At 44.9% G+C, this 26,879-nt stretch overlaps 1 protein-coding gene across 5 annotated transcripts in view; it reads left to right on the top strand.

Moving 5' to 3' along the window:
• RREB1 (ras responsive element binding protein 1) overlaps positions 1-26,879 on the top strand; it is a 123,396-nt gene that overhangs the window by 77,129 nt on the left and 19,388 nt on the right. For all 5 annotated transcript variants that reach the window (XM_074576000.1, XM_074576002.1, XM_074576001.1 and 2 more), the window contains exons 6-9: positions 6,555-6,699; positions 7,880-8,019; positions 22,209-22,398; positions 23,961-26,703. In XM_074576000.1, coding sequence (XP_074432101.1) covers positions 6,555-6,699; positions 7,880-8,019; positions 22,209-22,398; positions 23,961-26,703 — 3,218 coding nt within the window. The remainder of the gene's footprint in view (positions 1-6,554; positions 6,700-7,879; positions 8,020-22,208; positions 22,399-23,960; positions 26,704-26,879) is intronic.

The raw sequence follows: 26,879 nt of genomic DNA, 5'->3' as shown, positions 1-26,879 counted from the left end.
GTGGTGTATTAAGTGATTGCTCCTAAAAATGGTGCTGCTTCACTTTGTTTAGGATTTACTTCCCATGCATGTCAAATGGCAGAAGCTTTGAAGAGGAGGTCCCTGGGTTTTCCTACAGCTCTAGACAATTTGGGCTGAAGTTATTTGAAGGTAGCAATGTAAGTGAAAGATCTCAGGGAAGAAAACAATGGAAGAGGTAAAGCAACTGTATCAGCTAAATTGTACTTAACGGCGCTTGACCAGCTCAGTCCTCCCTAGACTAGCTTGGTGAACTTGAGTAACTCTTTACGTTGGAGAAAAAAAAAGTATATTTTAAATAAGGTGAAGGTTGGAAACCACTGATTTTTATTCTTAGTCTCTGAATGGTTGAATGTATGGCTCCCTTGTCTTTAGATGAGGATCATACCCTTGGTTTTGTTACCAAACTGCTCAGAAATCACGAGGGAGATGAGGAACAGCCATGTGTAATACAGTAGAGTATAGGGTACATCTAGTGGTAAAGTGGAGAAACTTAGAATAATATGTGGAGTATGAAGCCACAACCTGAACTTGATATTGTCAGACGATCTCTCTGGACTGATAATGCCTGGATTCATTGGCCTCCCCACTGCGTTTCCACAGGCGTGGAGACGTGAGGGAGGAGGAGGGTGTTTATACATGCACTGGATCCTGCACTCAAGAATTAATCTTGATTTAGATGCTGGGACTTTCCCAACCTGGCCTCAGTGAAATTGCTTGCTGCTCCCCCTCTGGACATGCTGCTCCTTCTAATCAGACCTACCTGGCACAAACCTCTCTTGACTGAAAGCCAGCAATGCTTGTGCTGCTAGGGGAGAGGCTTAACTCTGGACCCTGCTCAGAGGCTGCAGATACACCCTTTTGTTCCACACCTTCCTTTTGCCCGGGTCTCTGAGCCAGGCAGGCCCTGTCTCTGAGGGATGTGGAGCACATCAGCAGTCGTGGAAACTCAGGGTGCAGCTACAGTGTGGTTTTTCTCCCCAGAGTTAGAGGTGAAGGATTCCCACGCATGCTGAGGGATGCTTCCTTTCCGAGAGCCAAAGTGGCGCTGATCAGGTTATCTGCATGCAAAGCAGGAGCTCCTGGTTTTGTTCATAATTCAGTGGGACCCGGAGCTGGGAGCAGCTGTGTCTTGCAGTTGCCTCTTTCAGGATGCTTTGACTCCTCGTTCTAGCCTTGAGCCAGCCAGTCAAAACCTGCCCACGTTCTGGTTTTGGCATTGAAGCTGTAGGCTGCCCTGTTTCGAGACCTCCAGAAAGCTTGTATGATCAACATGCAAATCCTCTCGGCATTAAGAAAATACAGCAGCCTTTTTGGAGATGCAGTAAAGACTGGGATGTGACAAGCAGGAGCTGCATGTCACTTCAGTAGGACACATGCTCTTTTTTTTATTTTTTTTTTTCTTTTCCTCATCCTATGAGTCACCTCCCTTAGGCACTGATCCAATACCATCCACCGGGAGAAAAAAGGAGTAAGGCACTTGAATTCTGCATTTGTCTGTATTTGTTTATTTTTACAAAAGTCTCTTCTTCGATGAAAAGTAGCAAAGTATTCACTTGCTGCTGTTCTGGTGGAATATTCACCCTTCTGCATTCATGCTCTGCATTGCAGTGTGGGGCTGAAAACTTTTTGTGCCCATTTGTTTTAAAAAAGAAAAAGGGGAGAAACTGGGGGAATTCTTGTGCAGTATCATCTTAGTCATCCTGTTCACGTGACTGTTAGAGGGGAGAGGAAAGTTGTGGCAGAAGAGGGGAAGCGGAAGGTGATTCTCACGGGGAGGATGGAATGAAAGGCAGTCAAGCACTTGAAAAATGTGATGTTGTCGAGAGGGCTGACTGGCACACAGTCGGAGCACAGTTGGATCCTCTTGGCTCACCTGTGAAATTCTTTGCGCGAGGGGGAGGGAAGAGATTACGAGGAGAGTTTTTTCACATACAGCTGTGCTGCGGCAAGCATACCGTGTAGCAAGTTAACTGCATTTTTGCATAGCAGTTCTTAAAGCGTTACGAGTTTGGTTCAGAGGTGGATCAGACCTTGTTTGGAAAATCTTAATTTCCTCTTTCCATTTCAGGATTATTCTTTGCAAATTCTTCTGGCTCTCTGTCTGGTCTCATTTTAAATTCCACCACTTTCTCTGAGAGGTTAATCAAGGCTAGCTAGCACTTAGTGCAAGGGAGTCCTCCCTAGTATTAAGCTCAAATTTTTATCTCCTTCCTTTCATCCTGTGTGTCGTGGTTGCACTTTAGTGTTCCACCCTCAGTACTGTCCAAGTGTATGTGTACTTGCAGGCGTGCTGTGGAGACTAATAACCACCATATGAAGTGCAGGTTTCAGGGCTCTGTACCTTCCCAAGCTCGTCTGCTGTTCTCGCGTTGCTCTGTAGGATGGCTCAGAGCCACAATTCATTGATTTAAATTACGACAAAAAGCCGAGTTTCATCCTCTGTGGCTCTGGCTCTCATCTGAGCTGCGGTAGTGGTCACTTCAGAGCTGCTGGCACATGTTACTGTAACCTACATCTGTGGCTGAATATGAGCATTTCTGTGCACATCCTTATTTTGTCCTTCTTTTTTTTGCACTACATTCTCACTTGAAGTGTTGAATGTTTATCTTTATTTTTTGGAACTGATGAACGTCATATCATTTTTCTTTATCATTGTAAGATGCTGAAAGCCAGGCTGACTTTTGAGCCTGGCTTTCGTATTCAAAGTATGCCAGTGTTGTCAGGCCAAAATATGTTGTTATAGTCACAATGGGAAAATAACTTCTAAGCACAGCTTTGTTCCTGTTCTCCTTGTATCTTGGCAGGCTAAACAGTGAGGTTGAACATTTTCAGTGTTGCATGTAAGATCTAATCGAGGCAAACTCTTCTAAAGGAGGATAAGGCAACACAAATACTCCTTCCCCCTAATTATAGTTAGGAAGCTCTTAAGTGAAAGAAGCCTTGGTGAAGGGAGTGTTTAACTTTAAAAGAAAGGTTGTGGATGTGGATGTGACTTGGCATCTGCTGCAGTTCAGCCGAAGTTGGGTGATAAATGTTTTCTCGAGGGAGAATGACATCCATGTTGCAAAGTAAAAAAAAGAGATGAAGATTGTGTCTATCCTTTGTACTGCTCGGCTTTATCTTCCCGCTTATCTTGGGCTGTAGCTCTAGTAATCTTTTTTCCTCTCCACCCTTGACTTGATGTAGTGAAACTTGCTTAACCTGCCAAAGGAACAAATCTGCTGGCTGTAATGTGGACAGGTTGCGACTCCCCTTGCGAGCTCTGGAACTGTCTGCTTCGGTTTCAGATTTTTCTTTTTCCCTTAATGATCACATGCAGAGAGCTATCACAGCGGCTGTGATATTTGACCTACACGGTAAAAGTCAAAGGTGCAGTCAGGGTGTCTTCCTGTTTATAGCTCAATAGCTTGGGCTGCTTCCTTTCAAATATGCAAAACTAAAACATGAAGGGATTACCACATTCCGTGCTGTGGGTACGGATCCTGCTCACGCTTTTAGGGCATGGCAAAAGCACACAAGTTGCAGGAAGGAGAACTGCAAGCTGGGGGCAGCCAATGACTTTGATACGAGACATAGCAAAGCCCCGTCACTGTGGTGCTGCACCCACGCAGGCAAGCCCTGCCTTACTAGCATACGTTATACTGCAAACACGGCTAGACTGCTTTCGGGATGTGCAGGAGCCAGTATGTTTGCATGCATTAGGTCGTGCCAGGCAGAGGTGCCAGGCCTGGAGGTCTCAACGGTTTCTCACGTTGGTACGCTGTGGATGTGCCGTCGCACCCCTCTCAAGTAGGAGCAGCTCCATCGAAACAGGCAGAGTTCAACAGGTGGACGAGGGCAGGAGGAAAGAACTCAGCCCTGAGGAAGGTGTTTTGCATGGGTAGCTACTAATCGGGAGTTCTGCATACTTGTTACTGGCAGAAAGGAGACTTTAAAAGAAAACAGGAACAAAAAGTCCCACGCTTAATGCATAGCATTTTTTTTCGTCGTTTGTTTGTTTGTTTTCTGGGTGAATGTGATTTAGCTTGGCTCCTTTTGCTCTCTAGCTCTCCGAAAAGTAACTGGCCAAGTAATACTAGCTATGCATCAGCCAAGCTGCCAGAAGGTTAAGCATGCAGGCCATGTGTGTGTGTCTGGGGTGGGGGGACAGAGAGGCACATGCAAAAGCCTCTGTCTCACTTTCAGGAGCTCATCGAAACTGGAAAGAAGTCTTTATCAAAAAGGAAAGAAAAAAAAAAAGACCAACAAACCACCTTTCAGGGTTTTGCCTGTGCACTTGAACGCTATGTTTTGTTGTTCCAAGGTGCTTTTCAAGTTTTATCTTCAACCATTGAGGACAGAAACCCTTTGAACAAATAACTGGTTTCTTCTCCCTTATTCTTGCATGAATACAGGCAACTGCTCCTCACGCTGTTGATTTATCACCTCTAGGAAGTTCTGGGATTGACTTAGCTAAGCACAAGAAGTTAGATCAGTGCCATAAGGGGAGAAAAAAAAAAAAGACCAAAAAAAGAATAAAGACAATGAGACAATACAATACCTGTAGGTGCCTTCCCTGCAGATTTTGTGAGACCAGGTAGCACTGGATTCGTGCAGATAAACGTTCACTTTGGTGCCTGTGGTGGTGGGGCTACCAGAGGGCCAAGGCAGGGGGGTGCACTGCACTCCAGAGGCTGTGTTAGCGCTCTGACTTCTCCCAGGGTCTGTCAAACCTGGAGAGCCAAAGCCTCAAATCATCAGCCTTCCTTCTTCTCCCACTCAGGCAATCGGCAGGGAAAAAAGTCAGACAAATTCAGCAACGTTTCTGTGATGCTATGACAAACCTGCTGGGCGCAACTCCACACAGATGCTCCTTGAACCTCTCACGGTGTGACTGACAGGTGTCACCGGTGTCTGTCCACCCTTTGTGGGATTGGTGAGGGTTACTGGGGGCTGGGGAAGCCACGTTTTTCCTCATGTGGACCTGGTCCTTTGAGCAGTCCCAGCCTTGCCAGGTGTGGAAAGCAGGCAATAGCTGAACTCAGCTGAACTGAATCTTGCATCGGTTCTGGTACGTGTGGTGCTTTTGGCTTGAGGCTGTTCCCGCATAACACCCTCAGAAGCCTGGCTGTAGTTTGAGACGGTAATTTAGATGCCTTTTTTTTTTTTTTTAAAGGTTCAGAGATTGTGAAGGCAAATGTTAAAACAAGCGTTGTGCGAGGAGACAGTCCTCCCAGCAGCTCCAGTGGAGTCTGCCCGTGGGTCAGTTTGGTCCAGTGTGTTATCTTGAAGCATCATGCCCTTGGCATCCAAAACTAAAACTGATTTTATGTCATAACACCCAAGCAGTTATGAGGACATATGAGACTCGTCTAGGTTACAACATTCTCTCATGTTTGAACATGATAGTGTGCAGTCAAGTTAAATGGCACAGTCCTGAGTTGGGGGTGTGACTTCTGAAGGATGTGCCCAAATGCCATTAACATTGTCTCCCCTGTGCTGCTTTGAAGTCACTCATACAGACAAAGGGCAGCTCTCTTCTGCATTCCCATTTCTACCTATTAGAAGGAAAAATTTCCATTGCATGTTGGAGCCCGAGTTTGATTTTTTTTTCAAAAGCACTATAAATTTGAAGTGAGGCTAAAGGCCCTACTTTTTTCAAAAAAAAAAAAATAAAAATTACAGTTTGAGCTTTTGGTACTCAAAAAAATAAACATGGGAGCAATACCCCAGAACTAGACCACAGTATCTTCATCAGGTTGCAGATACAGAAAACCAAGAGGCAAGCAGGTCAGGTATACAGATATTCATGAGATCGCTTCCTGAGCCATTTTCTCCCACTCCACTTTCCAGTGTCTTTGAGACAAGATATAGTTGTTTTCCTGGGGAAGCAGGTTTGTGAATGTGCTTTGGCAATACGGAGTTTTGCAAGCCAAACCTGCTGCAGCTTAACAGTGTGACCTGATGTATCTTGACTTCAAAGTTGCAGTTGAAATTCAATAGGGGGGTGTTAAGGATGTTAAGGATGAGAAGGAAACAAATGTGTTTAAGAAGTGTTCAAACGTTGGCATATACTGATCAATTTGGGGTACTGTCTGAAACTCGAAAAGGAGAGCCAGCTGAAGATGGGGTGCTTATTTTGCACTGAGAGGATGATGCTAAGCTTTTACTTACTAGACGGCCACAAGACTGGGAGCCCGGGCTTGTAGATTACTGTGCAGTATTAGGCAGAAGCAGGGCCTGGACGATGCTGGGGGACAGGCACGATGCTCATGGGGCCAGGCAGTACTGGGGCAAGTGCTGTGCTGTGGGTCAGGGCATGGGGGAGAGCTGCCGGGCTTTCTGCTGCTGGCCCGGCACAGTCCGGGCGCTGTAAAGGGCCCATGCTGGATTGTGCGTGCCCCAGCTGTCTTCCAGAAGTGCAGTCTGCTTTGTGGGCTCTCTGCTGGTATCCTTTAAAGGCAAACGTTAGATGTGGTGTTGGCATTAAAATTTACATGGACTTTCCACCCCGATTTGCCTGTTGACAGCATCTTCTTCCTCATCTTGCTCAGGCACATGAAGATTCATGAGAAGGATCCGAACAGCACAGCAAGCACAACTCCCCCGTCGCCGCTGAAGCGCAGGCGATTATCTTCAAAACGGAAGTTTAGTCACGATGCTGAGATGGACAGAGAGGAGAGGACACCTGCAAAAAAGGTTCTTTGTGGGGCATGAAGCAAAATACTTCCCTGGCTATCTCCTAAACTGTCGGCTGTTGTGTTTATGCAGTCAGCATAGAAATACTAAAATGTGGTCTTGTTATAGCCCTGTGTATGTTTTAAGCTGATGTGCTTTTCCTGTGTAGCCAACACTTGTCTGAGATTGAAAATTAATTTCTAATTTCAGAGATTGAAATAATTCCATTTTTTTTATTCTTTATTGCTCAATTTTTTGGGTTTGCTTAGGATTTATATTAAATAATTGATGTTGGATGACAAGCGGATGAACTATTCTTTTGCTACTGCAGCTTTTCCCCTGGTTTTTTTTTTTCTCCCGCTTATTTCATAGTAGTCTTGCAGGGTAGTGATTTGAACATCTAAAAAGACAGTGTTTACTTCAAAAGCAGCAACAGCTTAAGTCTGGTTTTGTCTTGATCTGCAGAAAAAAATTTCTGTAGTACATTTCCCTTTCACAGTAGCATAATCCTGCATTATTGGAGTTGCAAGAGCAACCAGAAAATATTTATTTGAAGGCTAGACATTTCCATTAGGGTTTTGTTTACGAAATAATTTAGTGCATTTCAGTTATTTATACAAAATGTATGGTGGCTGCCAAACTTAACTCGACCCCTTCCACTTACTATCTCTAAATGGCAAGCTAGTAGCAGTTCCATTTAGCTCAGTATCCCTTGTTTCTCTGCATGCTTTCCTCCCTGTAATCAGAAGAAGGCGATAGAAAACATGCAGAAGTTCACTGTTTTTCCCTGGACCACTTGAGTTAGGAGTTGGCAGTATCTCAATGGCATAAATAATCAAGGCTGACAGCTCGCCTGGTTTTCTGAAGGGGGAGGAATGCTAGTTCCGTGGTATATAAACATATGGGTTTATAAGTTGTTCAAATTGCAGTTTCTCATTAGAACTGATGTATCCATGACTTAGTTGCATGCTTTATCTCCTGCTAAGCCTCCTTTTCCGTCGTGCACGTTCTCACACACGCGCGGAAGCTCTGTCGCTCACCCTCTCTCTGTTGCCGAAATGAGTCATTTCTGGTCGCCTGCAGCAAAGCTACGGATGAAGACCGCTGCTTTATTTTGAAGAGGATGACTTCAAATGGATTGCATGTTTGGTTTGTTGCTTAAAATTCGGTCTAGTGAGGCTTTTTTCCCCTCTTTCTGAAGGTTGTCGAGGATGGTCACTCTTGTGAAGGGGATAAGAAGGCTGAAGAGGAAGTTTATCATTGTCCAGTGTGTTTCAAAGATTTTTTTTGCAAGTATGGGCTGGAGTCCCACATGGAGACACATCCAGATAATTCGCTGAGGTAAGAAATAATACTGAGAGTGTTTCTGGTCACCAGATAGCCTGAGGGAGCCTGCTGGGGAGGGGCAGGAGACATTTAGCCCCCTGCTCTGTTAACTCTCCCACTTTGTGATTTTGAACAGGTTTTTAAATGTTTCTGCCTCATCTTAGGTCACCAGGGCACTGTTGGCCTTAACTTTATTATTTTTTGCAAATACAGGAAATCTCGCCAGTTAATAGCTGGGAATGTTTTTAGAAGAAATTAAAGCATCCCTTCCTCCCCTCCAAACCCATCACTGTTGCTACACAAAACTGAAAAATGCCAACATTGCAAAATTTTAACAAGTTAAACTAAAGACGCTTAAAACGATTCAAAACCTGATTAAAGTATTCAAGTACCAACCTATGAGATGATTCTGCTTGGGGAGAAGGCGTCAGCTGGATATAAAGGTTCTGTTGTCTGTCATGGGAGTGACTGAAGATAGATGAAAGTCTGGAACCCGAAACTCAATAAAATGTGTTAAGTTTTTCTGCCTGTTGAGGTTAGGGAATGATTTGGATTTTGGCTTAAATCAGCTTCTCTTAACAAGGAAAAATTAGTTATTAATTGTTTGGGAAGGTGCTTGGGTGTTGTGTTTTGGTTCAAGTAGTTGCCCCTGGGACTCCTGATACTTTTTTGTTTCCTGTTTTTTACCACAGAAAAATGTAGAGCCAGATATGTGAAGATATAAAAGAGAGATTCCCAGCCTAGTTTAAACATGTAGAAAAGCTGCTATTTTAGAAAAGGAGATTGTCCATTTGCAGAAGCTTGTCAGTGTTTTAAGCTTATTTTGGGACATTGGACTCTAATGATCTTTTTGGAAGGATGCAGATTTCAGCATCTTGAAGTGTCAACACTCTCTCCTGAATATAGTTTCTTAATAGAACGGCATGGAGTAGAACCATCTCATTCTATTAAATGGGATTAATTGTATTAAATTTCCCTCTGTTTTTTTAATGAGAACCTTGGTAAATACATGTAAAACCATTTTTAAAGGCATTATAATTGTTGGGGAAAGCAGTTGGAAAGTTCTTTCTAAAACTTGGTCCGGCAAATAGTAGTTAATTAAATGGAGTTTGCTGTTTATGAAGTAAATGAAATATTAATGAGAGAGCAAAACTGAAACAGTTCTCTGGTAAGAGCTCTGCAACCCCCCCAAAATGGAGTCTGAGATAATTGTGCCAGGTACTTTACGCTTTAGAGAAAGCAGCTGTCATATTAGGCTTATCCTGGCATCAACCTCATTTCGAAGCTTCAATGAAGATATGACCTCTTTGCAAAGTTATATGCCGTGGGCCTGAGTGGAGAGGTGGATTCTCTTGCTTTGAGTGATGGCTAAAAGATAACAGAATAGATACCCTTCTAGCTTGGCAGCTTTGCAGTCTGCTGCAGCAAGGCAGAAAGACACACTGGCTGTGGAAACATGCCGTTCGTGCAACTCTTTCTCTAGGATTAGGAGACTTGCTTATGGTTAATATTCTTCTGAAATGGATTTTGCTACCCTTGATTGTGTTGAGCTTCAAAGACTAAAATGGATCCCTAAATCAAAGCCATGATTGTCAAGCTGTGTGGGCATGAGTTAAGGCTGGTGCTGGGATGCTGGTCTTTATGGGCTTGTCTAGACGATGGCAAGGGGGGTTTTGTCAAATATTTGCTTTAGCAATTTAAGACATGTTAGTGGAGATAGATAGGGCAGGACAAGGAAGCTGTGGTTCTCCCTGGTCAGCTAACATATTCAAACGCAACTTGCCCTGCCTATCTGGTTTAAAACACACCTTTTGTCCTAGTCTAGACAGTCTAGGCTAGGCCCAGCCTAGCAGAAAATCCGCTGGTAAGCAGAGCAGTCTGGGCTGCTGCTAAGGTGACTCTTTCATCCCAAAGGAAATGGGTTAAAATCCCTGGCAGGCAGGGGCTGTAATCCCTTGGGTCCCAGGGTTTTGCAAGACTGTTTGTAGGATTTAACAAGATACGCTGAATGTGGTGCACCACTCTCAGTCCCAAGTTCATGTGACTGAAGTGATTCCTCTTGGTGAGGCCTAGGTGTGTTTTTTTGAGTGAAAGAGATGAAGAAAGGAATATTTTGTTGAGTGTCAGAGCAGGAGGCATGTGTGTATGAGTGTGCTCATTGCAGGAGAGCAAACTGCAAAATCTTAGAAGGCGTTCATCAAATCTGGTGTTTCCCTATTATAGAAGACATGGAGGAAGAACTCTCCTTAAACAAAGTTCAAACAACAACAAAAAAGCATAGCAGCTGTGTCATGAGCAGTGAGCAGAACATGCTCAGTCTCATTTTATTGCCAGTATTGTGAAAGTAGAGTCAGTTGATCAGAACTTCAGTGAGGCAGGTATCAGATGCTGAGCATCCCAGGGCCAGATGCTCTGGGTCTGGCAGTTGATTTGCAGCTACCGCTTTAGGTAGCCCGGCACAGACTGTTTTGTCATGACCAAAAATAAGTGATGCTCAGTCTGCCTAGCTGTGCCTTTCTTTGTAAACCGCAGGTCAAACATGCAGTTCCTTTCTGCTCCCCGAGTAGTTAGTGTAAAAATGATTGAGGACATCAGCTCTGAAGCAATGCACCAGCCGGCACCGCCTTGACAGTGGTACCCACCTCCCTTCAGGGATGCATCCCCAGCAGCAGCAAAGTGCCGTGGCATGCAGGAGCTTCTGCCCGGCTTCCTTGTGGTCCTTTAATCCTGTCATTGTAGTGCTGTTGTGTAAATATAGCCTCTTGCCCCCAGAGCGTCTGTCTGTCCCGGCCCCCCTCTGCTAAGTAGCAGAAAAGGTAAGGCTGTCTGGCAGCTCCCGGATCAGTATGTGAGCGGCTAATTTACAGGGTGGGCCATTACCCTTCCAGATACTGTTAAATGAACAACTTTAAATCACAGGGTTAGCTGTTCAAAGTCGGATGAAAAGACACCCCACATTGTCTTCCCCAGTGCTGCTTTTTCATGTAAAGCCCCGAGCAGGGAGCACCTCATTGTTTACTTGCGGCAGAATAAACAATACTTAATCCACTGATTGTGTGAGAGGGGCTCCCGCTTGGGGGAGTATCTCTTGATTATGTAAAATCCTAAATCGTGCATCTTTGTCTCCTAATTATGGTAAGAACTGCCCTGCTCTTGGGAGCAATAATAGGGCCCTTTGTCCCGCTGACAATGGGCTGTGGCACTGCATCTCCTTCATGGCATTACCCCCCCTGGTCAGTCTCTGTCCCTTTGAAGTCCTGGGACCTGCACCCTAATTAGTGACATGAGCTGGTCCCAGCGAGGTTGCCTGCAGTCCCCATTAGCAGTGGGAGGTGGCTCAGGGGTGTTTTCTGACCCCCTTCCCCTCTCTACCTGGATTATTTAAAGACGACGTCTGTTTCCCTGCAGCTGGGGCCTCAGGACACCGTCTATTTTGGTGAGTTTGTATCCGAGCGTTGATATAATTAGCAGAGCGCTGAGATGCTGTGCAGCCAATAGGGAAAATGAGAAACCTTGCGGAGCAGGGTAGCTTCTCTGGAAACTTTTGTGGCGGAGGGCTGCTGTCAAACATGGTAATGTGCTTGTAAAGGTCGCCTGACAGACAGCTCTGAGCAACATCAGCAGTGCAAGCAAAGGAGACGTGAGGATTTCCTGGGGAGAAACCTCTCCAGGCGCTATGTGAGGTTTCTCCTCTTTCCTTTGTGAAGTACAATGGAACAGGCTTAAAGTAAAACGTGTGGCTTTTAAAAAAGTACATGCACTATAAAATTCCTCTGTTGGGTTTCACTGTAACCAAAGCATACCCTTTAAATTTCCTCTTCTTCTCCTCCAGGACGCTTCTTACAGTACTCTCTGTACCAACAGCTAAGGGTTTTCTAATTTTTCCTTTCTCACAGCAGCAAGGAGACATTAATTCTGCCTCTTACGCCTGTGTATCTTCCTGAGGAGAGGAGGAGGGAGGTGGTGATAGCGTTGCAGTTACCTCCTTTCATAGGGACATGTTTCAACATCAGTTCTCAGCAGGGGTGGTTGTGCAGTTTGGACATGGTAAAAACCTGGATCTTAGTGAGTGTTACGGGGACTCTCTTGGTTCTGTGGAACAGTTGGTTCAGTGTGGCATTGCCTTCCGTTACAGGATTTGTTTTTACTAACTTTTTATAGGAGACAAGAAATAAATAGACATTGCAGAGTGTGAAAGACACTGTCTGTCTCAGTCACTGAGCTGACCTGGTGACCAGAACCAGTAGATGCCTGTTGCCATGAATGGATTCAGGGTAGATTAAGTTTTTTGACCTTTTACAGAGCGTGTCCAAACAATGATATAATATATTAAGCTTTGTAACTTGCCAAATCCCAGGCATATTTTCACAAGGACAGCAAAAGCAGTTCTCTTGCCCCAGGGTAATGGGCTTCTGTAGAACTTCCAAACAAAGAAAACCAAAAGCCATTCACAGTCTACCTTGTTCTTCAAAACAGCCTACCCAAGTTCTGCTGAAACTTGTAAAGTCAAATTGGCTAGAGGTTGAGCACCACCATGGAACGCTGTTGTTTTGAACAGTTAGGTCAGTAACAGGCATAGCAACAGAAGAGCTCAGGTCCTGGAATGGAAAGTGTCAGGACACCCTGACCATTCATGCCTGTTGCCATCTGCTTTCAGTCTTGACAGGGTAACCACTGTGAGGTATTGTTTCTGAAAACACTCCCAGGTGGAAAATGCTGTCGTTATGCCTTGGTGTTACCTGGCTTCACTCAGAAAGAGTGAACAACTTCAGTGCCCTAGGAATGGTGTCCCGGACTCTGTGGGTAAATTGTTTCACAAGGTGTAACGTGCAGCTTGCGATTCAGTCGGGCTGGTCACCAGGTTTCCCCCTTTGTCAGCACATCCCCATTCTTCAGTGCATGGTGTCAGGTGGTGGGGATCCTGCAGGGCACCTGGACTCACATCCCAATCTTGTATCATTTTAGCCAGTGCACATGAGCAACCTGTGCACTGTTTAAGTCAAGACAAAAGGAAGTGGGTTTTGAGTCAAAACAATTCCAACTACTTGGAATATTACATGTTTATTGCCCAGTTACTGTTCTTCAGGGCAGTTGTGCACATCAGCTTTGGGGAGATAAAATAGACAAGAAAATAAATTAACGTAAATTTAAAGTGTATAGAGATTATTTCAATCATTAGCACCAGTAGAAAAGACTAGTACAAAACTAAGTTGTGTACAGAGCAGCAACGTGAATGACTAAAAGTACATTGTACAGGATGTAAAAGAAAAAAAGACCAACACCAGAAAAAGCCCCTTAAGTTTCATTCCTGTTTTTGCCAATGCCTACTTAAGCAACTTTAGGAATTCACTTTCTATCTTTTCTCTCCTTATATAGTAGGGAATAATCCTGCTGACTTGATTTTTGTGAAGCTCGTTGCTTTCTACACATGGTCAGCGTTTTGTGGGAAGAGGGTGTTAGTGGCATTACAAACTTACAAGAGCGAACGTGTTTGAAAACTAAATGTTGTTTGCAATTTATATTACTTGTGAAACTATGAGTTCGTGGTGGGGAGAGGAAGTTTTTTTCCTAGCAGTTGACACTACTGTTACTGGAAGCAACTTGAAGCATGAACAACAAGTAGTTCATGCGGCATGTGAAATTTTATACTATTTTTCTGTCTCTGTCACAACTGTTGGTGTGCATATAGATAATAAGCCTCGTTCCTTGTTAGCCCTTCAAAATATGAAATGTTGTGCTCTTTTAATGCAGCTGGATAATTGTGAGGTGGTTGTATCCTACATGATTGTTGAGTACCCAAGAGAGAGATGGAGAGCACTCCAGCATAGACATGTTCATGGACCTTCTTGACCTTTGGTGCTGGCACACTATGCTTTGGCCCCAATACTTCCCTTCTTAGTCACTGTTTGAGATTGTACCAGCAAGGATAGTTTAGGTAGGAACTGTTGCTAGAGTTACTGAGTACTAACACAGTCAATGCTACAAGACTCGTTACAGCCAAGGATGGAGGCACACAAGGGTCGGTTGTGTCACTTTGCCGATGCGGCTGACTCTCCTGCTCTGCTCTGCTCTGCAAGCTGCTTGCTTGGTGTCTTGCTGATAGGAACTGGGAACTGAATCCTGATCTCTGTTGGCAGCATTTTCAGTGCAGGAGCAATTCCATGAGCCAGCTGGTGATGATGAAATCCAGCTCTGGTAAATGCTAGGACCAAAAATACACTGTGTACAATGCAACTCTTAATGTTGATAAGGCAGAGGAGAGGGTATGCAAGCAAACTGGTGAAAGCATCCTTTTACTGAGCAAACGGAGAAGTAAAATCAGTGGGTTGAGCATCTGTCTGTACGCTGGCTTGCAAAAGCAGACCAGAACTGCATTTTAAAGTGCTTTCTGAAGTTTATTCAGAAAAGATAGGTGGGAAAAATCTGAAGAGCAGCGCAAGTCCAACACGGGCCTAGAAGTGGTCAGCTCACATCAGGGAGCTCATTGTGCGAGGAGACTGGGAATCCAGAGCAGCCGGGTAAAAATATCAGATAGTGAATGGACACAGAGGGAGTGACGCTCTCATCTGAAACTGTGTGGTGTGTCACATGGTGTTGAATATCTTAGCTCGGTTGCAAGAATAGAAAGTGGGTAAAATGCAAAGCTGACTCTAGAGGAAAGCTTCTCGTAAAAGGGAATACAGGAGGGAAAGAGGGCTGAGCCAAAATAGGTTATTAGCATGCCTGCCCGATCCTGCTGACCAGGGTTGGTTTATACGCAGGCTCTCTCCAAGTGCTGGCTGTTAGCAGTCAGGCCTGCCTGCTGAGCGTAGCTTACCTGCGAATGTAGATAAGGGCAAGGGGTGTTCAGTCCAGATGCAGCTGCACCTATTTGTGAGCGGATGTCAAAAGTGGATGGTTATTAGATAGACAGGCGCCTATAGATGTCTTTTTTCTTATGTTACTTGTGAAAAGTGGTGTTGCTTTTTTAACATCATAGACACATAGATTTATTTTTTTTCTTAACTCTTGCCATTAATTTTTAAACTACACAAGTACTTGGCTTACATTTTCGAAAGATGTGTTAGAAGGCAGGAAGAGCTTTCCTTTTCTTACACCGAAAGAACACCAGAAGGTCCACTTTTGCACCTTTTGTGTACACAAATAATGACTTTTATGCTGCATGTTGTGCAGCTTCCCGTTTTGGTAGCTGTGGAGGACTGTACTGGTCACAGGGGTTTTTTCCCCCAGGTGTGCATGCCCTAATTATTAAACCCTTCACCATTATTTATGTTCATCTTCAGCTCTTGCTCCATGATTCTGTCCAGGCAATTTCTTGCCACTTCTGGTTTTTAAAACTTTGACCTTTATTAAGTAAAAAGGTCATTATGAGAAAATGAACTACTTTGTTTGTGCAAGTGTCTGCAGGCCATCTCCCATTTTCCCTTTATTTGTTCTTAGTTGCATGTTAATTCTGTTGAAGTAAATGGTAGAGTAAGCTACTCTTCCACTGGGGCAGAGGTATTTAAACCTGTCACTGTTCAAGTGTTGCTGGTACATGCGATTCATTACAGTGTGGGGAAGAAGTGCAGGTTTTTTTCCTGATTTTTCTTTGCTCACATATAAAGAAAGTTAAAAGATGGCCCAGGATGGCTCGTGCCTTTTTATTAAACCTTATAGAGGTTAACTTCACTCGAGTTACTCTGGTTGTGGGAGTCACGATACGCCGGTATGGACCCTGGCTCTGCAGCATGCCGACAAGTTTCTGAAGCATGACATCACCCTGGTTTATATCGGATCTGCCCTGGCTCCTACACGATGCTTTTCTCGCCTGGACCACAGCGTGGCTGTAGGAATGCACATAGCATTGTGCATCCCTCTATTAATAGAAGGGCTGGCGCAGTGGTTTCAGCCTTTGCTGCACCCAAGGGTGGCTTCTTTGAGGGAGGGGATTAAAGAGAGGGACGGGACACATTGGTAACAAAGTCAGGAGAGCCAGTGGGGAGGTGGGAGGGAGGGGAGGTTAAAAGAAAAGTCCTGCCTTTGCTGAGGAGGTGAAGCATTGTGCACTGAACTCCTGGTGAGCTGTGTCTGTCCCCCTACGCACTGGGAAAGGGGAGAGGAACCTTTCCATCCCACCACACCTGGCAGGGAGTTGGCTCCCGGTGCTACTGCGCCGCTTGCGTTTTCGGCACTGACCCATAGCATTGGGCGAGGTGGAGATGGGAGAGCAGCAGGTCCTTCAGGGTCAGACACGGTGTGATGCTGCGGGGGAAGGAGGCAGGAACGGTCATCGCAGGACAGCGGGAGGACCCACAGGGATCCGCAGGAGGGAGGCAGGAGCGGCGTTCGCAGAGCTGCTGCTTTTCCATCACTCATCTGCAGCAAGTGGGAGAGATTAGTGCAGCTGTTGGATGTTATTTCCCAGGGCCCTGGGTGTGGAGGCCAGGAAGGGTTTTTCATCCAAAAGGAGATGAGTATCTGGACCTGGGTGGGGTTGCACAGGAGCAGAAACCAATTTGCTCTCTCTCATCTCCCTCCCTTCGCCTTGCACCGAAAGAAGTGAGAGAGAAGAAAAGAAATCCTTTCCTGAAGGGGAATACGTCTGTAACCGGCTAGTTTTTCTTTGTAGGTGGTGAAAGCCCTTATGTTTAAAATCATCCTTTCTCCATCCACCCCCCTTCCCCCCCCGCAGCCCCGCTGGCCTCCTCTGCAGTGCACATTACCGGTGTGGAGGCTGGGAGCCTGCTCCCGTCCCTGGTGTGGACATGAGTCAACAGCAGGGAATTGCCCGTCCTTCTCTTCTGCCCAGTTGTATTATTTTTTAGATCAGCATAGGATTTGCTCTGCTCATGAGGAGAGCTGCATTAATTCTGCAAATAACATGAGACAGAAAGGATAATAATAATGACAAGGGTAGAAATTTATATACGGTACGTATTAGGGATTTCAGTGGGAGGAGTTAGATGATTTAATAGCATAACTGTGTATTAATGACTTCTGTCTCAGGATATGTTTCATTCTTGTTTTGTTTTCCTTGCTTCTGTTTGCGGCAGTTGCTAAAGAGCACAGACAGGAAAGGAACAAAATGGTACCAAGCTTTTTATTTTAGATAAGGCCTAGAAATGAACACTGTTTTTATTTGTTGATATCCACAACATGGGCAACACAGCGTTAGTGAGCTGCATGCGTGAAAACTCCAGGTTTTGGTCTGCTCTTGTGTGGTTTCAGAAGTATAAGTAGAAAAATGTTAAACGTCACTTTCCCTTTTCCACCAGCACTCTCAGGTAATGCAGAGCATCGTGTTTGTTTAATTTCTTGGTAACAGAATGATGGTTATAAATATTTGGCATTTGCATCTTGAGTACTGAAATAGAAAGTTTAGAAGGATTTGACCGCGTGACCAAATAGTTAATACCAAAAATAAATTTTGCTTAAAATCTGGCTCTGCATTTCCTTTCTGAAATGTCTGTACTTTTCTTAAAGAAAAAAGCTATTTCCATTGCTGACACATTGGAATTGCCTCAGAGGAGAGTGTAATGCAAGGTAACAGGCATCACTTCTGTAAACTTCTCTTCCATAGGTGCAGCTTGTCATACGTGTAGCAAATCCTGGCTTGCCTCTTGAACAAGCCACACAAAGCATTGACTATTTCTTAAAGCCTGTTAAAATGCTTTTATATCCTAATTAGCAGTACAGATTTCAAGAATACTAACTTATTTTAGTAGAAAGCTTTTTAATGGTGTGTTTTTACACAGAGACCTTGTCTGTATTTAAAAAAAAAAAACAAAACAACAAGACAACCGAAAAAGGTGCACTGATGCAGTAATAATTAAACAGACTTGCCTGGTGTGATATGTGGCTTGAGCACCAAGGTCAGCCAGGTCATTGTGTCTTCGCACAGTTATATTTCGGTTCTGCTTTTGTGTTTTAGCAGTTCTGTTTTCTCACCTGCTTGCTTTGTACACCTCTGCCAGCAAGCCAGAGCCCTCATATTACGTTCACATTGTGCAGGTATGAATGACTCCAAAACATAAAGGCAATTAAGAATGAAGTTCATTTTATAGCAGTCTTAGCTGCTAAAAGCAGGTTTTTTTCCTTTTTACTTATAGTTGAATCTCTGTGCTTGGAACCGAACAGCTTTCTTCTCCCTGCTCTGTAAGCATATGTATAGAAAAATGGAAAACTGTAGCCAAGACTAGCAGTCACATGTTAGCACAGCAGCTTTTATTTGCTACATCTGGAAACTTAACCTTGCAAGTAGAGTGCTTTTATCTCCGCTCAGGTGTTCAGCCATTGCTCTGCCTGTTCTGCTAACAGCCTCAGAACCTGTTCCCATCTCTGTTCTCTGTAGCCTTACCATCCGTGTTTGACTTGGCACTACACATGGGCAGACTTGTGAAATTGTAAGGAGAGGCGGGGTTTTTTGGTGTTTTGTTTTGGTTTGTTGTTCTTTTTTAAAAAGTTCATCATGGGCAAAGTATTACCATATGTTTCAGGTATTTTATTTGATATGCTCAACTTCTCAGACTTTCCACAATTATTTATCTTCTTTTTTTTTAATTAAAAGCAATTTAAGTAAGATGAAAAAATGTTCATATCACCTAGGATTCCTTTCTATTGTCTTCTTAGGCTGTAGTTTTAGATTTAAACATACTGTAGGCATTGACACTACCTAAAGTTGGAAAATAGTACTGATGACAAAACATAGAAATCAATACTTAGGTTTTCTTAAAAAAAATTAATGCTTCCAGTTAATGCATTGTTAGGCATGGCAGCTTACTCCATTTTAATTAGCAAAAGCCTTAGTCAATGCAGCATGATGCTTGCCTTAACTAGTTAGGTTTTGGAGCTCAGTACCTGTACGTTTTCCTTGGAGGTGGTACACGTCCATATCTGCATCTACATTGCTAGTTGTATTCAAAGTTCAAGTCACATAATTTGGGATAAACTCAGACTCCCTTCCTACTTGAGGTGAGGGGGAGGGAACTCAACAAAAACACACACACACTTGAAAAAAATGTTGTGCACGCACTTGGGCAAACGGGACGTGTATTTTAAATAGCTTGCATCTATAGTGAAGAGTGACAAGCCCAAGTGAGGTCTGCAGCGCCTGAGAGACCTCCCGAGCCGGCAGTGCGGTGGCACCCCTTGGCATCAGGAGCGGCTTTACAATGACCTCCCGTGTCCTTGGCGAGTGGCACAGGCACAAGGTGCCAGCACGGACGCTGGAGCCCACTGGGGAGCCTGCCCCGGAGAACTGCTCCAGATGTCTCCCAGGGGAGGGCTTTTCTTGGTGTGTTTCTATTCCACCTCTCCAAGCTGCAGCCACTTCTACAGAGAGGTGTGCCTGGACCATGGAGGAAGGGAGGGCATCCACAGGTCCCTCCCGTGCTGCAGGTCCAGTGTCATCCTGTAAGCTGTGACACCGGGGGAAGGTGCTGAGCCAGGGCGCAGTGTGTTTGTATTCCCTGAAGTGCCTGAATCTTGAGATGACGGGAGTGATTTGTCTAGATGTTCCTTTTTTTAGCCAGGAGCTTCTTTTTGACTGAATGGAAAAAGAGCTTAATCCTTTTCCCAACTTCTCTTTTTCCCTGATGCTTCTTCACTCACAGCAAGGAAAATAGAAGACTAAGGAGGAAAAATAGAGAGGGGCATTTTATTGTATGCATTATACAAGAGAGACAGTACATCTTTCTTTTTCAAGATACATTATTTTTGTTTTGGGGGAGGGGAGGTGGTTCCCTTTGCATGGAAAACACCATTTTAAATTGCAAATTTTTACTGTCCTGAGGCATAGTAGTTGATACAGGTGTACTGCGAAGGACTTTCACACGGGTGTCTGCTCTGAAATATTTACTCTCAAGTGCAGCTTTTGATGGGAGCCCTAAATAAACCAGCGCTTAAAATCAGCGTGTTGCACAGCCGATGGAGGTGAGGCAGTGTAAGATGGATGAAGCACACCTCCTTGCTGAGGGGATGGCTGGCTCCTTGCCCAGGAGCGCTGGCTCCTGCTCAGCCCAAATCCTGGGGGTACCATGGCAGGCACCAGCCCTCCCAGTAGCTCTGTTGTCCCATCAATGGTAGAGTGCGTGCCCCATCACGCACGAGGGCATACAGCTGCTTCACTGGGTTGCTTATCCAGGGAACACCAGGCACAACGGGGACCCCAGAGCTGCCTCAAGACACCCCAAGATGAGGGTCTGCATCCCTCTGCAGAACAGCTGGCCCCACAGAGCACTGGCGACACTCTCAGTGGTGCAGGAGCATTGCTTGCAAGCCCTCGTTGTCCATACGTTGAGGTACCAGGAGGAGCATGCCAGAAGCACTGCTTGCTTTCATGCGAGGCATTTTCATCACCTCTGAAAGAGAATTTCAGTAGCCAGCAAGTTCTTCGGGTGACTGCTCCAACACTTTAATGCCCTTCTTCCACCAGCGGTTTTGGTGGTTGTGTGTTTTTGGTTTTGCTGAAGATGAAAGCTTTGCCTGACGGTATAGGTGCTGCCAAGTGAGCTGGAGGAGAGCTGTAGATCCTGACGCTGGAGGAGTGCTACGTGTTGGCATCCCTTGCCCCCCACCAGAGACTGTTGTCATATTTAGCAGACCTCTATAAGTAAACATTTGCTTTGTAAATGGCATCAGTTCGGTATTTAATGGAATGCAGGGACTATGCTGGCAATATTATAAAGGTAGGATGCAAGTGAATTGACAGGGGAGATAAAATAGATTAAACCTCCAGTGCATAATATTTATGTCCCAGCCTTCTGGGTACCGTGATAACAAAGGCCGTGTTACATATACTTCACACTTGTTTCTTTCACCACTCAGAGACTATGAGTCCAATTGCTTTGTGGGTGACTTGGTTATCTCTTCGTTTTCAGGGAATAAAAAAAGTCTGTGGAAGTTTATGTAGTGATAAAAAGAACAACAATGGGAGTTTGTTAGGGACAGGACAGGGAGGGAGTGGTTTCAGGAATTTCTCAGAAGTCATTTCTAATTGCAGGATGTTTTTTTAATGAGTAGGCACATGTCCTTTTCCTTGGTGTGGAGAGTGAAGACAGTATGGGGAGAACTAAGACAGGAGAAGATGTGAAGAACTCCTAGAGCATATAGTATCCTCACTGACAAAATCTGACTACCTCACATTCACAGGTGTTTGCTTCTGTAAAACTCCTGTTTTGGTTGCGAGCCGGAGCTGTAACCACAAGGAATCGCGTTGAGTGAAACTGCGTGTCACTTGTTGAATGCAGAGTGGACGTGACCTGTCATGCTGCAGAGCTCAAATCACAGATATTTAAAAGGCTTTTTTGTTGACATGTTGGCCAAATGTTGCTGCGTAGTCCTTACTGCCTGCAGCACAGCTGCATTTCCAATACCTTTGACTGTTTAATGCCAGTGTACTTAATGTGAGAAACTTTTGTTTAGCTGAATTTGTGATTTGAGAACTTAAGAAAAACAAGAAATCATAGCAATGAGGTGTGGGTAGGAAAAGATGTTGCTTCTGCATTCTTCTTTGGGGCACGCTTGGCTGCCAAGGGGATGTATTAGTGTCAGAAGAGTTGAACCCATTTCAGGTCTTCCTCCTCTGAGCTTCATTCCCTTCAAGGAGCACTAGTTTTTCTTTTAAAACAGTATATTTCTCATAACAGCTTTGAGAAAAATAGTGAAAGTTTAAGGAAAGGCAGTGCACAGAAAATTGATACACGGGTATTTGAGTGGTGTGCAGTAGTACATTTTAAGCAGTAGTTAAAAAAGGTGGTATTTATACATTTGCAGCTGCTTGCTACTTAGGTCTGATTTAGCCTCTCTTTGTCACTGATTTTTTTTTAAATGTCTTATTTTAGTAGTACTTTTTAGTAAAAATGAAACAGTGTAAAGCCATTGAAATGTTTTATGTAGGGCTATGGGAAGGTTGTCAGAAGGCTGTGGTCTCAGCTGTCACTTTGCTGTCGGCCCACGTGTGACGCTCAGTTCTCATGCACTATATTCTTTATTCTTTGAACTTCCAGTGAACTTAATAGTCAGAAATTGGTAGAAAGTGACTGTGATTGAAATGGCCTTTCTGTGGTGATGGGGTTTTGACACGCTGTGGCTTCGTTTTGCGTTTAGCAGGTTCTTGGTATCATGAGGCGAGAGGAAGGAGGCTGGCCTAATGCGAGGAGAATGTAGTACTTAAGCTTGCAGCAGTCAGTAAGTCATTTCTGTTTTATTCCTTTTCTTTCCAGGTGTGACATCTGTTGTATTACCTTTCGTACTCATCGGGGCTTACTGCGCCATAATGCAGTTATCCACAAGCAGCTTCCCAGAGATCCCATGGGAAAGCCTTTCATTCAGAACAACCCTTCGATTCCGGCAGGCTTCCACGACTTGGGATTCACGGACTTCTCCTGTAGGAAGTTCCCCCGCATTTCTCAGGTACGCTCTGTTCTTCATAGCTGAAGGTACCAACTGATGAAGTGCCTTCTGAATTCATTGGAAGATTCGTCCTTGATGAGGCAGAGATTAGGTGTAGAATATTTTGTGGAAAGCACATTGCTGCTGTCTGTGTAGGCTTTAGACATTTCCTGCCTTTTTTTTTTTTTGTTTTTCATCTAAAAAATACTTAATCGTGGGTTTGTGGGTTTTTTTCAGTGTTCCAGTAGACAACTATTGGTGTAAAGATCTATAAAAATATTTTAAAGGAAAACTTAGGGGGTATTAGATCTTTGTCCCTTTCGGCCTGCCCATTAGTTCTCACCTTCCCCAAATCATCACACATCTAAAATCAATAGGGAGGACACATGGTAAACAAGGCATTATTTTTTTTAATTTACCTGTAACAAGGATGCAGTTGTGGTGTGAAAGATTTTATCATGAAATACTGTGGGAAGTCACCTTACTTACTAAATGGTGACATCCTCCGTGACTTCTTCACAAAACACTCCCAAATACCTTTCTACTACATTCCTTACGTGAGTTCTGAAGATTTTGCACCTTTGAGGGTAACTGACTGGGGAAAAGCAGAGAGGTAGTCTGTAAATATTTTTCTGAGAGCCATAAAGTTTTCTATTGGATGGTATTATTCCTCCCTCTGTCGAACCTTGCTTGCCTTAGTTGGTTTGGGCCTTGATGAAGCTGCTATCGATTTAAAAAAAAAAACAAACATAGAAATAAATCAACAATTCATCAGGACCGTGCTTACTCAGTATCTGCACTTTTCGTATTCTCATTGGATTAAAGCATTGATTTCCAGCTCTTCTAGGTTTTGTTGTAAAAGTTACAGTCAGAAGAGAGAGCTTTCTAAACAACCCAGCTCTCTATTTAATTTATCACTTGTGCTCTCCTTTGATGTGGAACCTTTGCAACATGTGAGCTATCTGGGTAGCATTTAAATACAGCTTTTGGATTCATGATCATTTTCAGGGACATTTGTGAGGTTAGTATTTTACTTGGGAAAACAGATGTATTCAGATTTCACTAACCAAAAGCCTTTCCACTTTGGGCTCTGTATTTTATTGATCTGCTTTTGGGGGTTATTATTTTGATTGGTTTATGTTATTTTGATTTCTTGGATGCCATTTTGTTTTTTCTCCTCTCCTCCTAGTTTCTTTGTGGTAGTAAAGCTAAAGGAGGTAGTCTTCCTGCCCAGCTTATTGAAGTTCGCTGTATAGTCTACCAAGGCTCCGGTCCTATCAGTGAAGTCAGAGAGGTTTCTGTAAGGGAAGTTCAGCACGGAAAAGTATTTTGAGAGTCTCAGTAGCCCTCTAAAGGAGTTTACCTTTATAGAAGGTAACTTTTTGAGAATCAGCCGCTAACTTAGATATACCACTTAGGTGACTAAAGCCTGTGGAGCAGGAATATCTCTATGCCAGGTAGGTGGTCGCTGCTCTAAACTTCTTAACTTGGGCAGTGGAAGAGAGAGTGAGCTGTTTGTTTTTGCAGCAGCATGTGATGCCTTTCCAATTAGAGATGTCTAAATATTTTTGCATGTCTTGCAGGTCTGGTGTGAAACGAATTTGCGAAGGTGCATCAGTGACTTCCACCGATTTATTTGCGAGACGTGTAACAAGGCATTCCCCATGCTTTCGGCGCTCAAACTGCACAAAGAAACTCACGTGGTGGATCAGGGAAAAGACAAGCACAAGCCACAGTCCACGACCCCACCCAGTGAGAACCCAGACCAGAAAGCCTTCATGGCATCCTTGGGCCTACAGTACACCAAAGACATCAAGCCTGTCAAGCAGGAGGACAATACACAAGATGAGGTCCAAGAAATGCAGCTCAGAGCACTGAAGAGTAACCTACCTCAGGAACCCGGCAGCACTGGTCTGCTCAGCCTCTCTCCTCTGGACGCTGCCTCTATGGGAGGGTCATTTTCAGTCCTTCCCCCTACAAAAGAGAACATAAAGCTCCTCTCGCTGCAGCCTTTCCAGAAGGGTTTTATCATCCAGCCTGACAGCAGTATTGTGGTAAAACCCATCTCCAATGAATCTGCCATTGAGCTGGCAGACATTCAGCAGATCTTGAAGATGGCTTCTTCCGCTCCTCCTCAAATCAGTCTTCCTCCACTTTCTAAGGCACCTTCTGTCCCTGTGCAGTCCATTTTCAAGCATATGCCGCCACTGAAGCCAAAGCCTTTGGTAACGCCCCGAACAGTTGTCGCAACCTCTACACCTCCTCCTCTTATCAGTGCCCAGCAAGCCTCCCCTGGCTGCATCAGCCCAAGCCTCCCACCTCCCCCTCTGAGGCTGATCAAGAACTCGGTGGAGTCCTCCTCCAACTCTCACCTCCCCCAGCCAGGAGCCAAATCGAGTCCTTCCTCGCAGTTGCTCCTCCAGCCCAAAGTAGAGCCTTTAACTCAGCACGAGATGAAGACACAACTGGAGCAGGACAGCATCATCGAAGCTTTCCTGCCTCTGAGCATGGAAGCCAAGATCAAGCAAGAGGTGACAGAAGGGGACCTCAAAGCCATCATCGCAGGGGCAGCGAACAAGAAAGCCCCAACCATGAGGAAAGTTTTATACCCCTGCCGTTTCTGTGACCAAGTGTTTGCCTTCTCTGGTGTCCTGAGAGCTCACATCCGTTCTCACTTGGGTATTTCCCCATACCAGTGCAACATCTGTGACTACATTGCAGCTGACAAGGCAGCGCTGATCCGGCACCTGCGGACACACAGCGGGGAGAGGCCTTACATCTGTAAAATCTGCCACTACCCGTTCACAGTGAAAGCCAATTGCGAGAGGCACCTGCGAAAGAAGCACCTCAAAGTGACCAGGAAGGATATAGAGAAGAACATTGAATATGTCACCAGCAATGCCGCAGAGATGGTGGATGCTTTCTGCTCCCCAGACACTGTGTGCAAACTGTGTGGCGAGGACCTGAAGCATTACCGGGCCCTCCGCATTCACATGAGGACACACAGCGGCTGCCAGAAGAAGAAGCCATTTGAGTGCAAGGAATGTGGCACAGCCTTTTCGGCCAAGAGAAATTGCATTCACCATATCCTCAAGCAGCACTTGCATGTGCAAGAAAGGGAGATTGAGAATTACATCTTAGCGGTGGACTGCAGTGCCCAGGAAAGCCAGACGGACCCTACTTTATTGGAAGACAGCACTTATATGGACCACAAGTCCATGACGCCTTTCCTGGAGACACAAAATGGCTTCTTGCTTGGGACATCGTCTCACGTTCCCATCAAACTTGAACCTACGGGCAACTTCCCGATGGATTTTGACGAGCCATTGGATTTCTCTCAGAAGAACAAAAACCTGAGTGCTGTGCAAGTGAAGCAGGAGAACCTATTTGGTTCTTCTCCCCTGTCCCTCTACGACTGTTCCATGGAGCCCATCGACCTGTCCATCCCCAAAGCCCTGAAGAAGGATAAAGATGATATCCCATGTGAAGCCAGGAATCAAGAGTTGGCTGCTTCTGGGAACAGTGATAAAACCTATAACTGTCTGCAGTGTCCTTTGGTTTTTGGTGCCAATGGGAACTCAGAGAAAAACAGGGCTGTCAGACATCCCCAGCCACTGAAAGGTTCGTTGCATTTGACTGTCCCGATCATTTCCCCGGCTCTCCTTGGCAATTCTGCCTTGCTGAGACCCTTGAGGCCTAAACCACCACCGCCACCTCTCTTGCCAAAGCCTCCAGTAACTAAAGATCTGCCACCGTTGGCTTCCATCGCACAGATCATTTCATCTGTGTCTTCTGCTCCCGCTTTGCTCAAAACGGAGGCTGCAGACGCCAGTCCCAAGGCAGTGGGCAGCTCCACTGGGTGTGACAAATCAGGGAACGCCAAAGCAAAAGTGACAATCGTGACCGCTGTTCAGAGGGACTCCAGCCTGCCCAGTGACCTGACTCAGGCGTGTGATCCGGAGCAGTCTCCCATTGCCGATGTTGGGTTGACTAAGAAAAGAGGTAGAAAGAAAGGAACGAAAAATAAGCCTAAACTTAGCAGTGGTGTGGATCTGGAGTCAAGTGGGGAGTTTGCCAGTATAGAGAAGATGCTGGCTACCACAGACACTAATAAATTTAGCCCGTTTCTGCAGTCCACTGACAATTTCAAGGAAGAAAGCGGCAGAAATGGAACAAGTGAGGATGAGAAGGAAACTGCCGAAGATAAGCTGCTGAGAGGGAAGAGGAACGCTTACTCAGACTGCCTGCAAAACGTCCCCTGTCCTTACTGTCCTCGAGTCTTTCCATGGGCAAATTCCCTGCAGCGGCACATGCTCACTCACACAGGTAAGAGCGCCTTGTGCTCACAGTGGATTGTAGCCCCCGAGGATGTTCCTCATGAAAGGAAAGGATGTTCCTCCATGGAGGAATCTTCCTTTCTTGTCCTCTCTCTGATGCCTGAATGGTATTCTTTGTTATTTTGCAAATCCCTGGCCGTTGCTGTTGTGTAGTGCTGGTGGTAA

This window comes from Larus michahellis, chromosome 2 (assembly GCF_964199755.1).
Source record: "Larus michahellis chromosome 2, bLarMic1.1, whole genome shotgun sequence".
In the NCBI taxonomy this organism is placed as follows: Eukaryota; Metazoa; Chordata; class Aves; order Charadriiformes; family Laridae; genus Larus; species Larus michahellis.
Note: the sequence above shows the minus strand (reverse complement) of the source record. Positions and strands in the feature narration are given on the sequence as shown.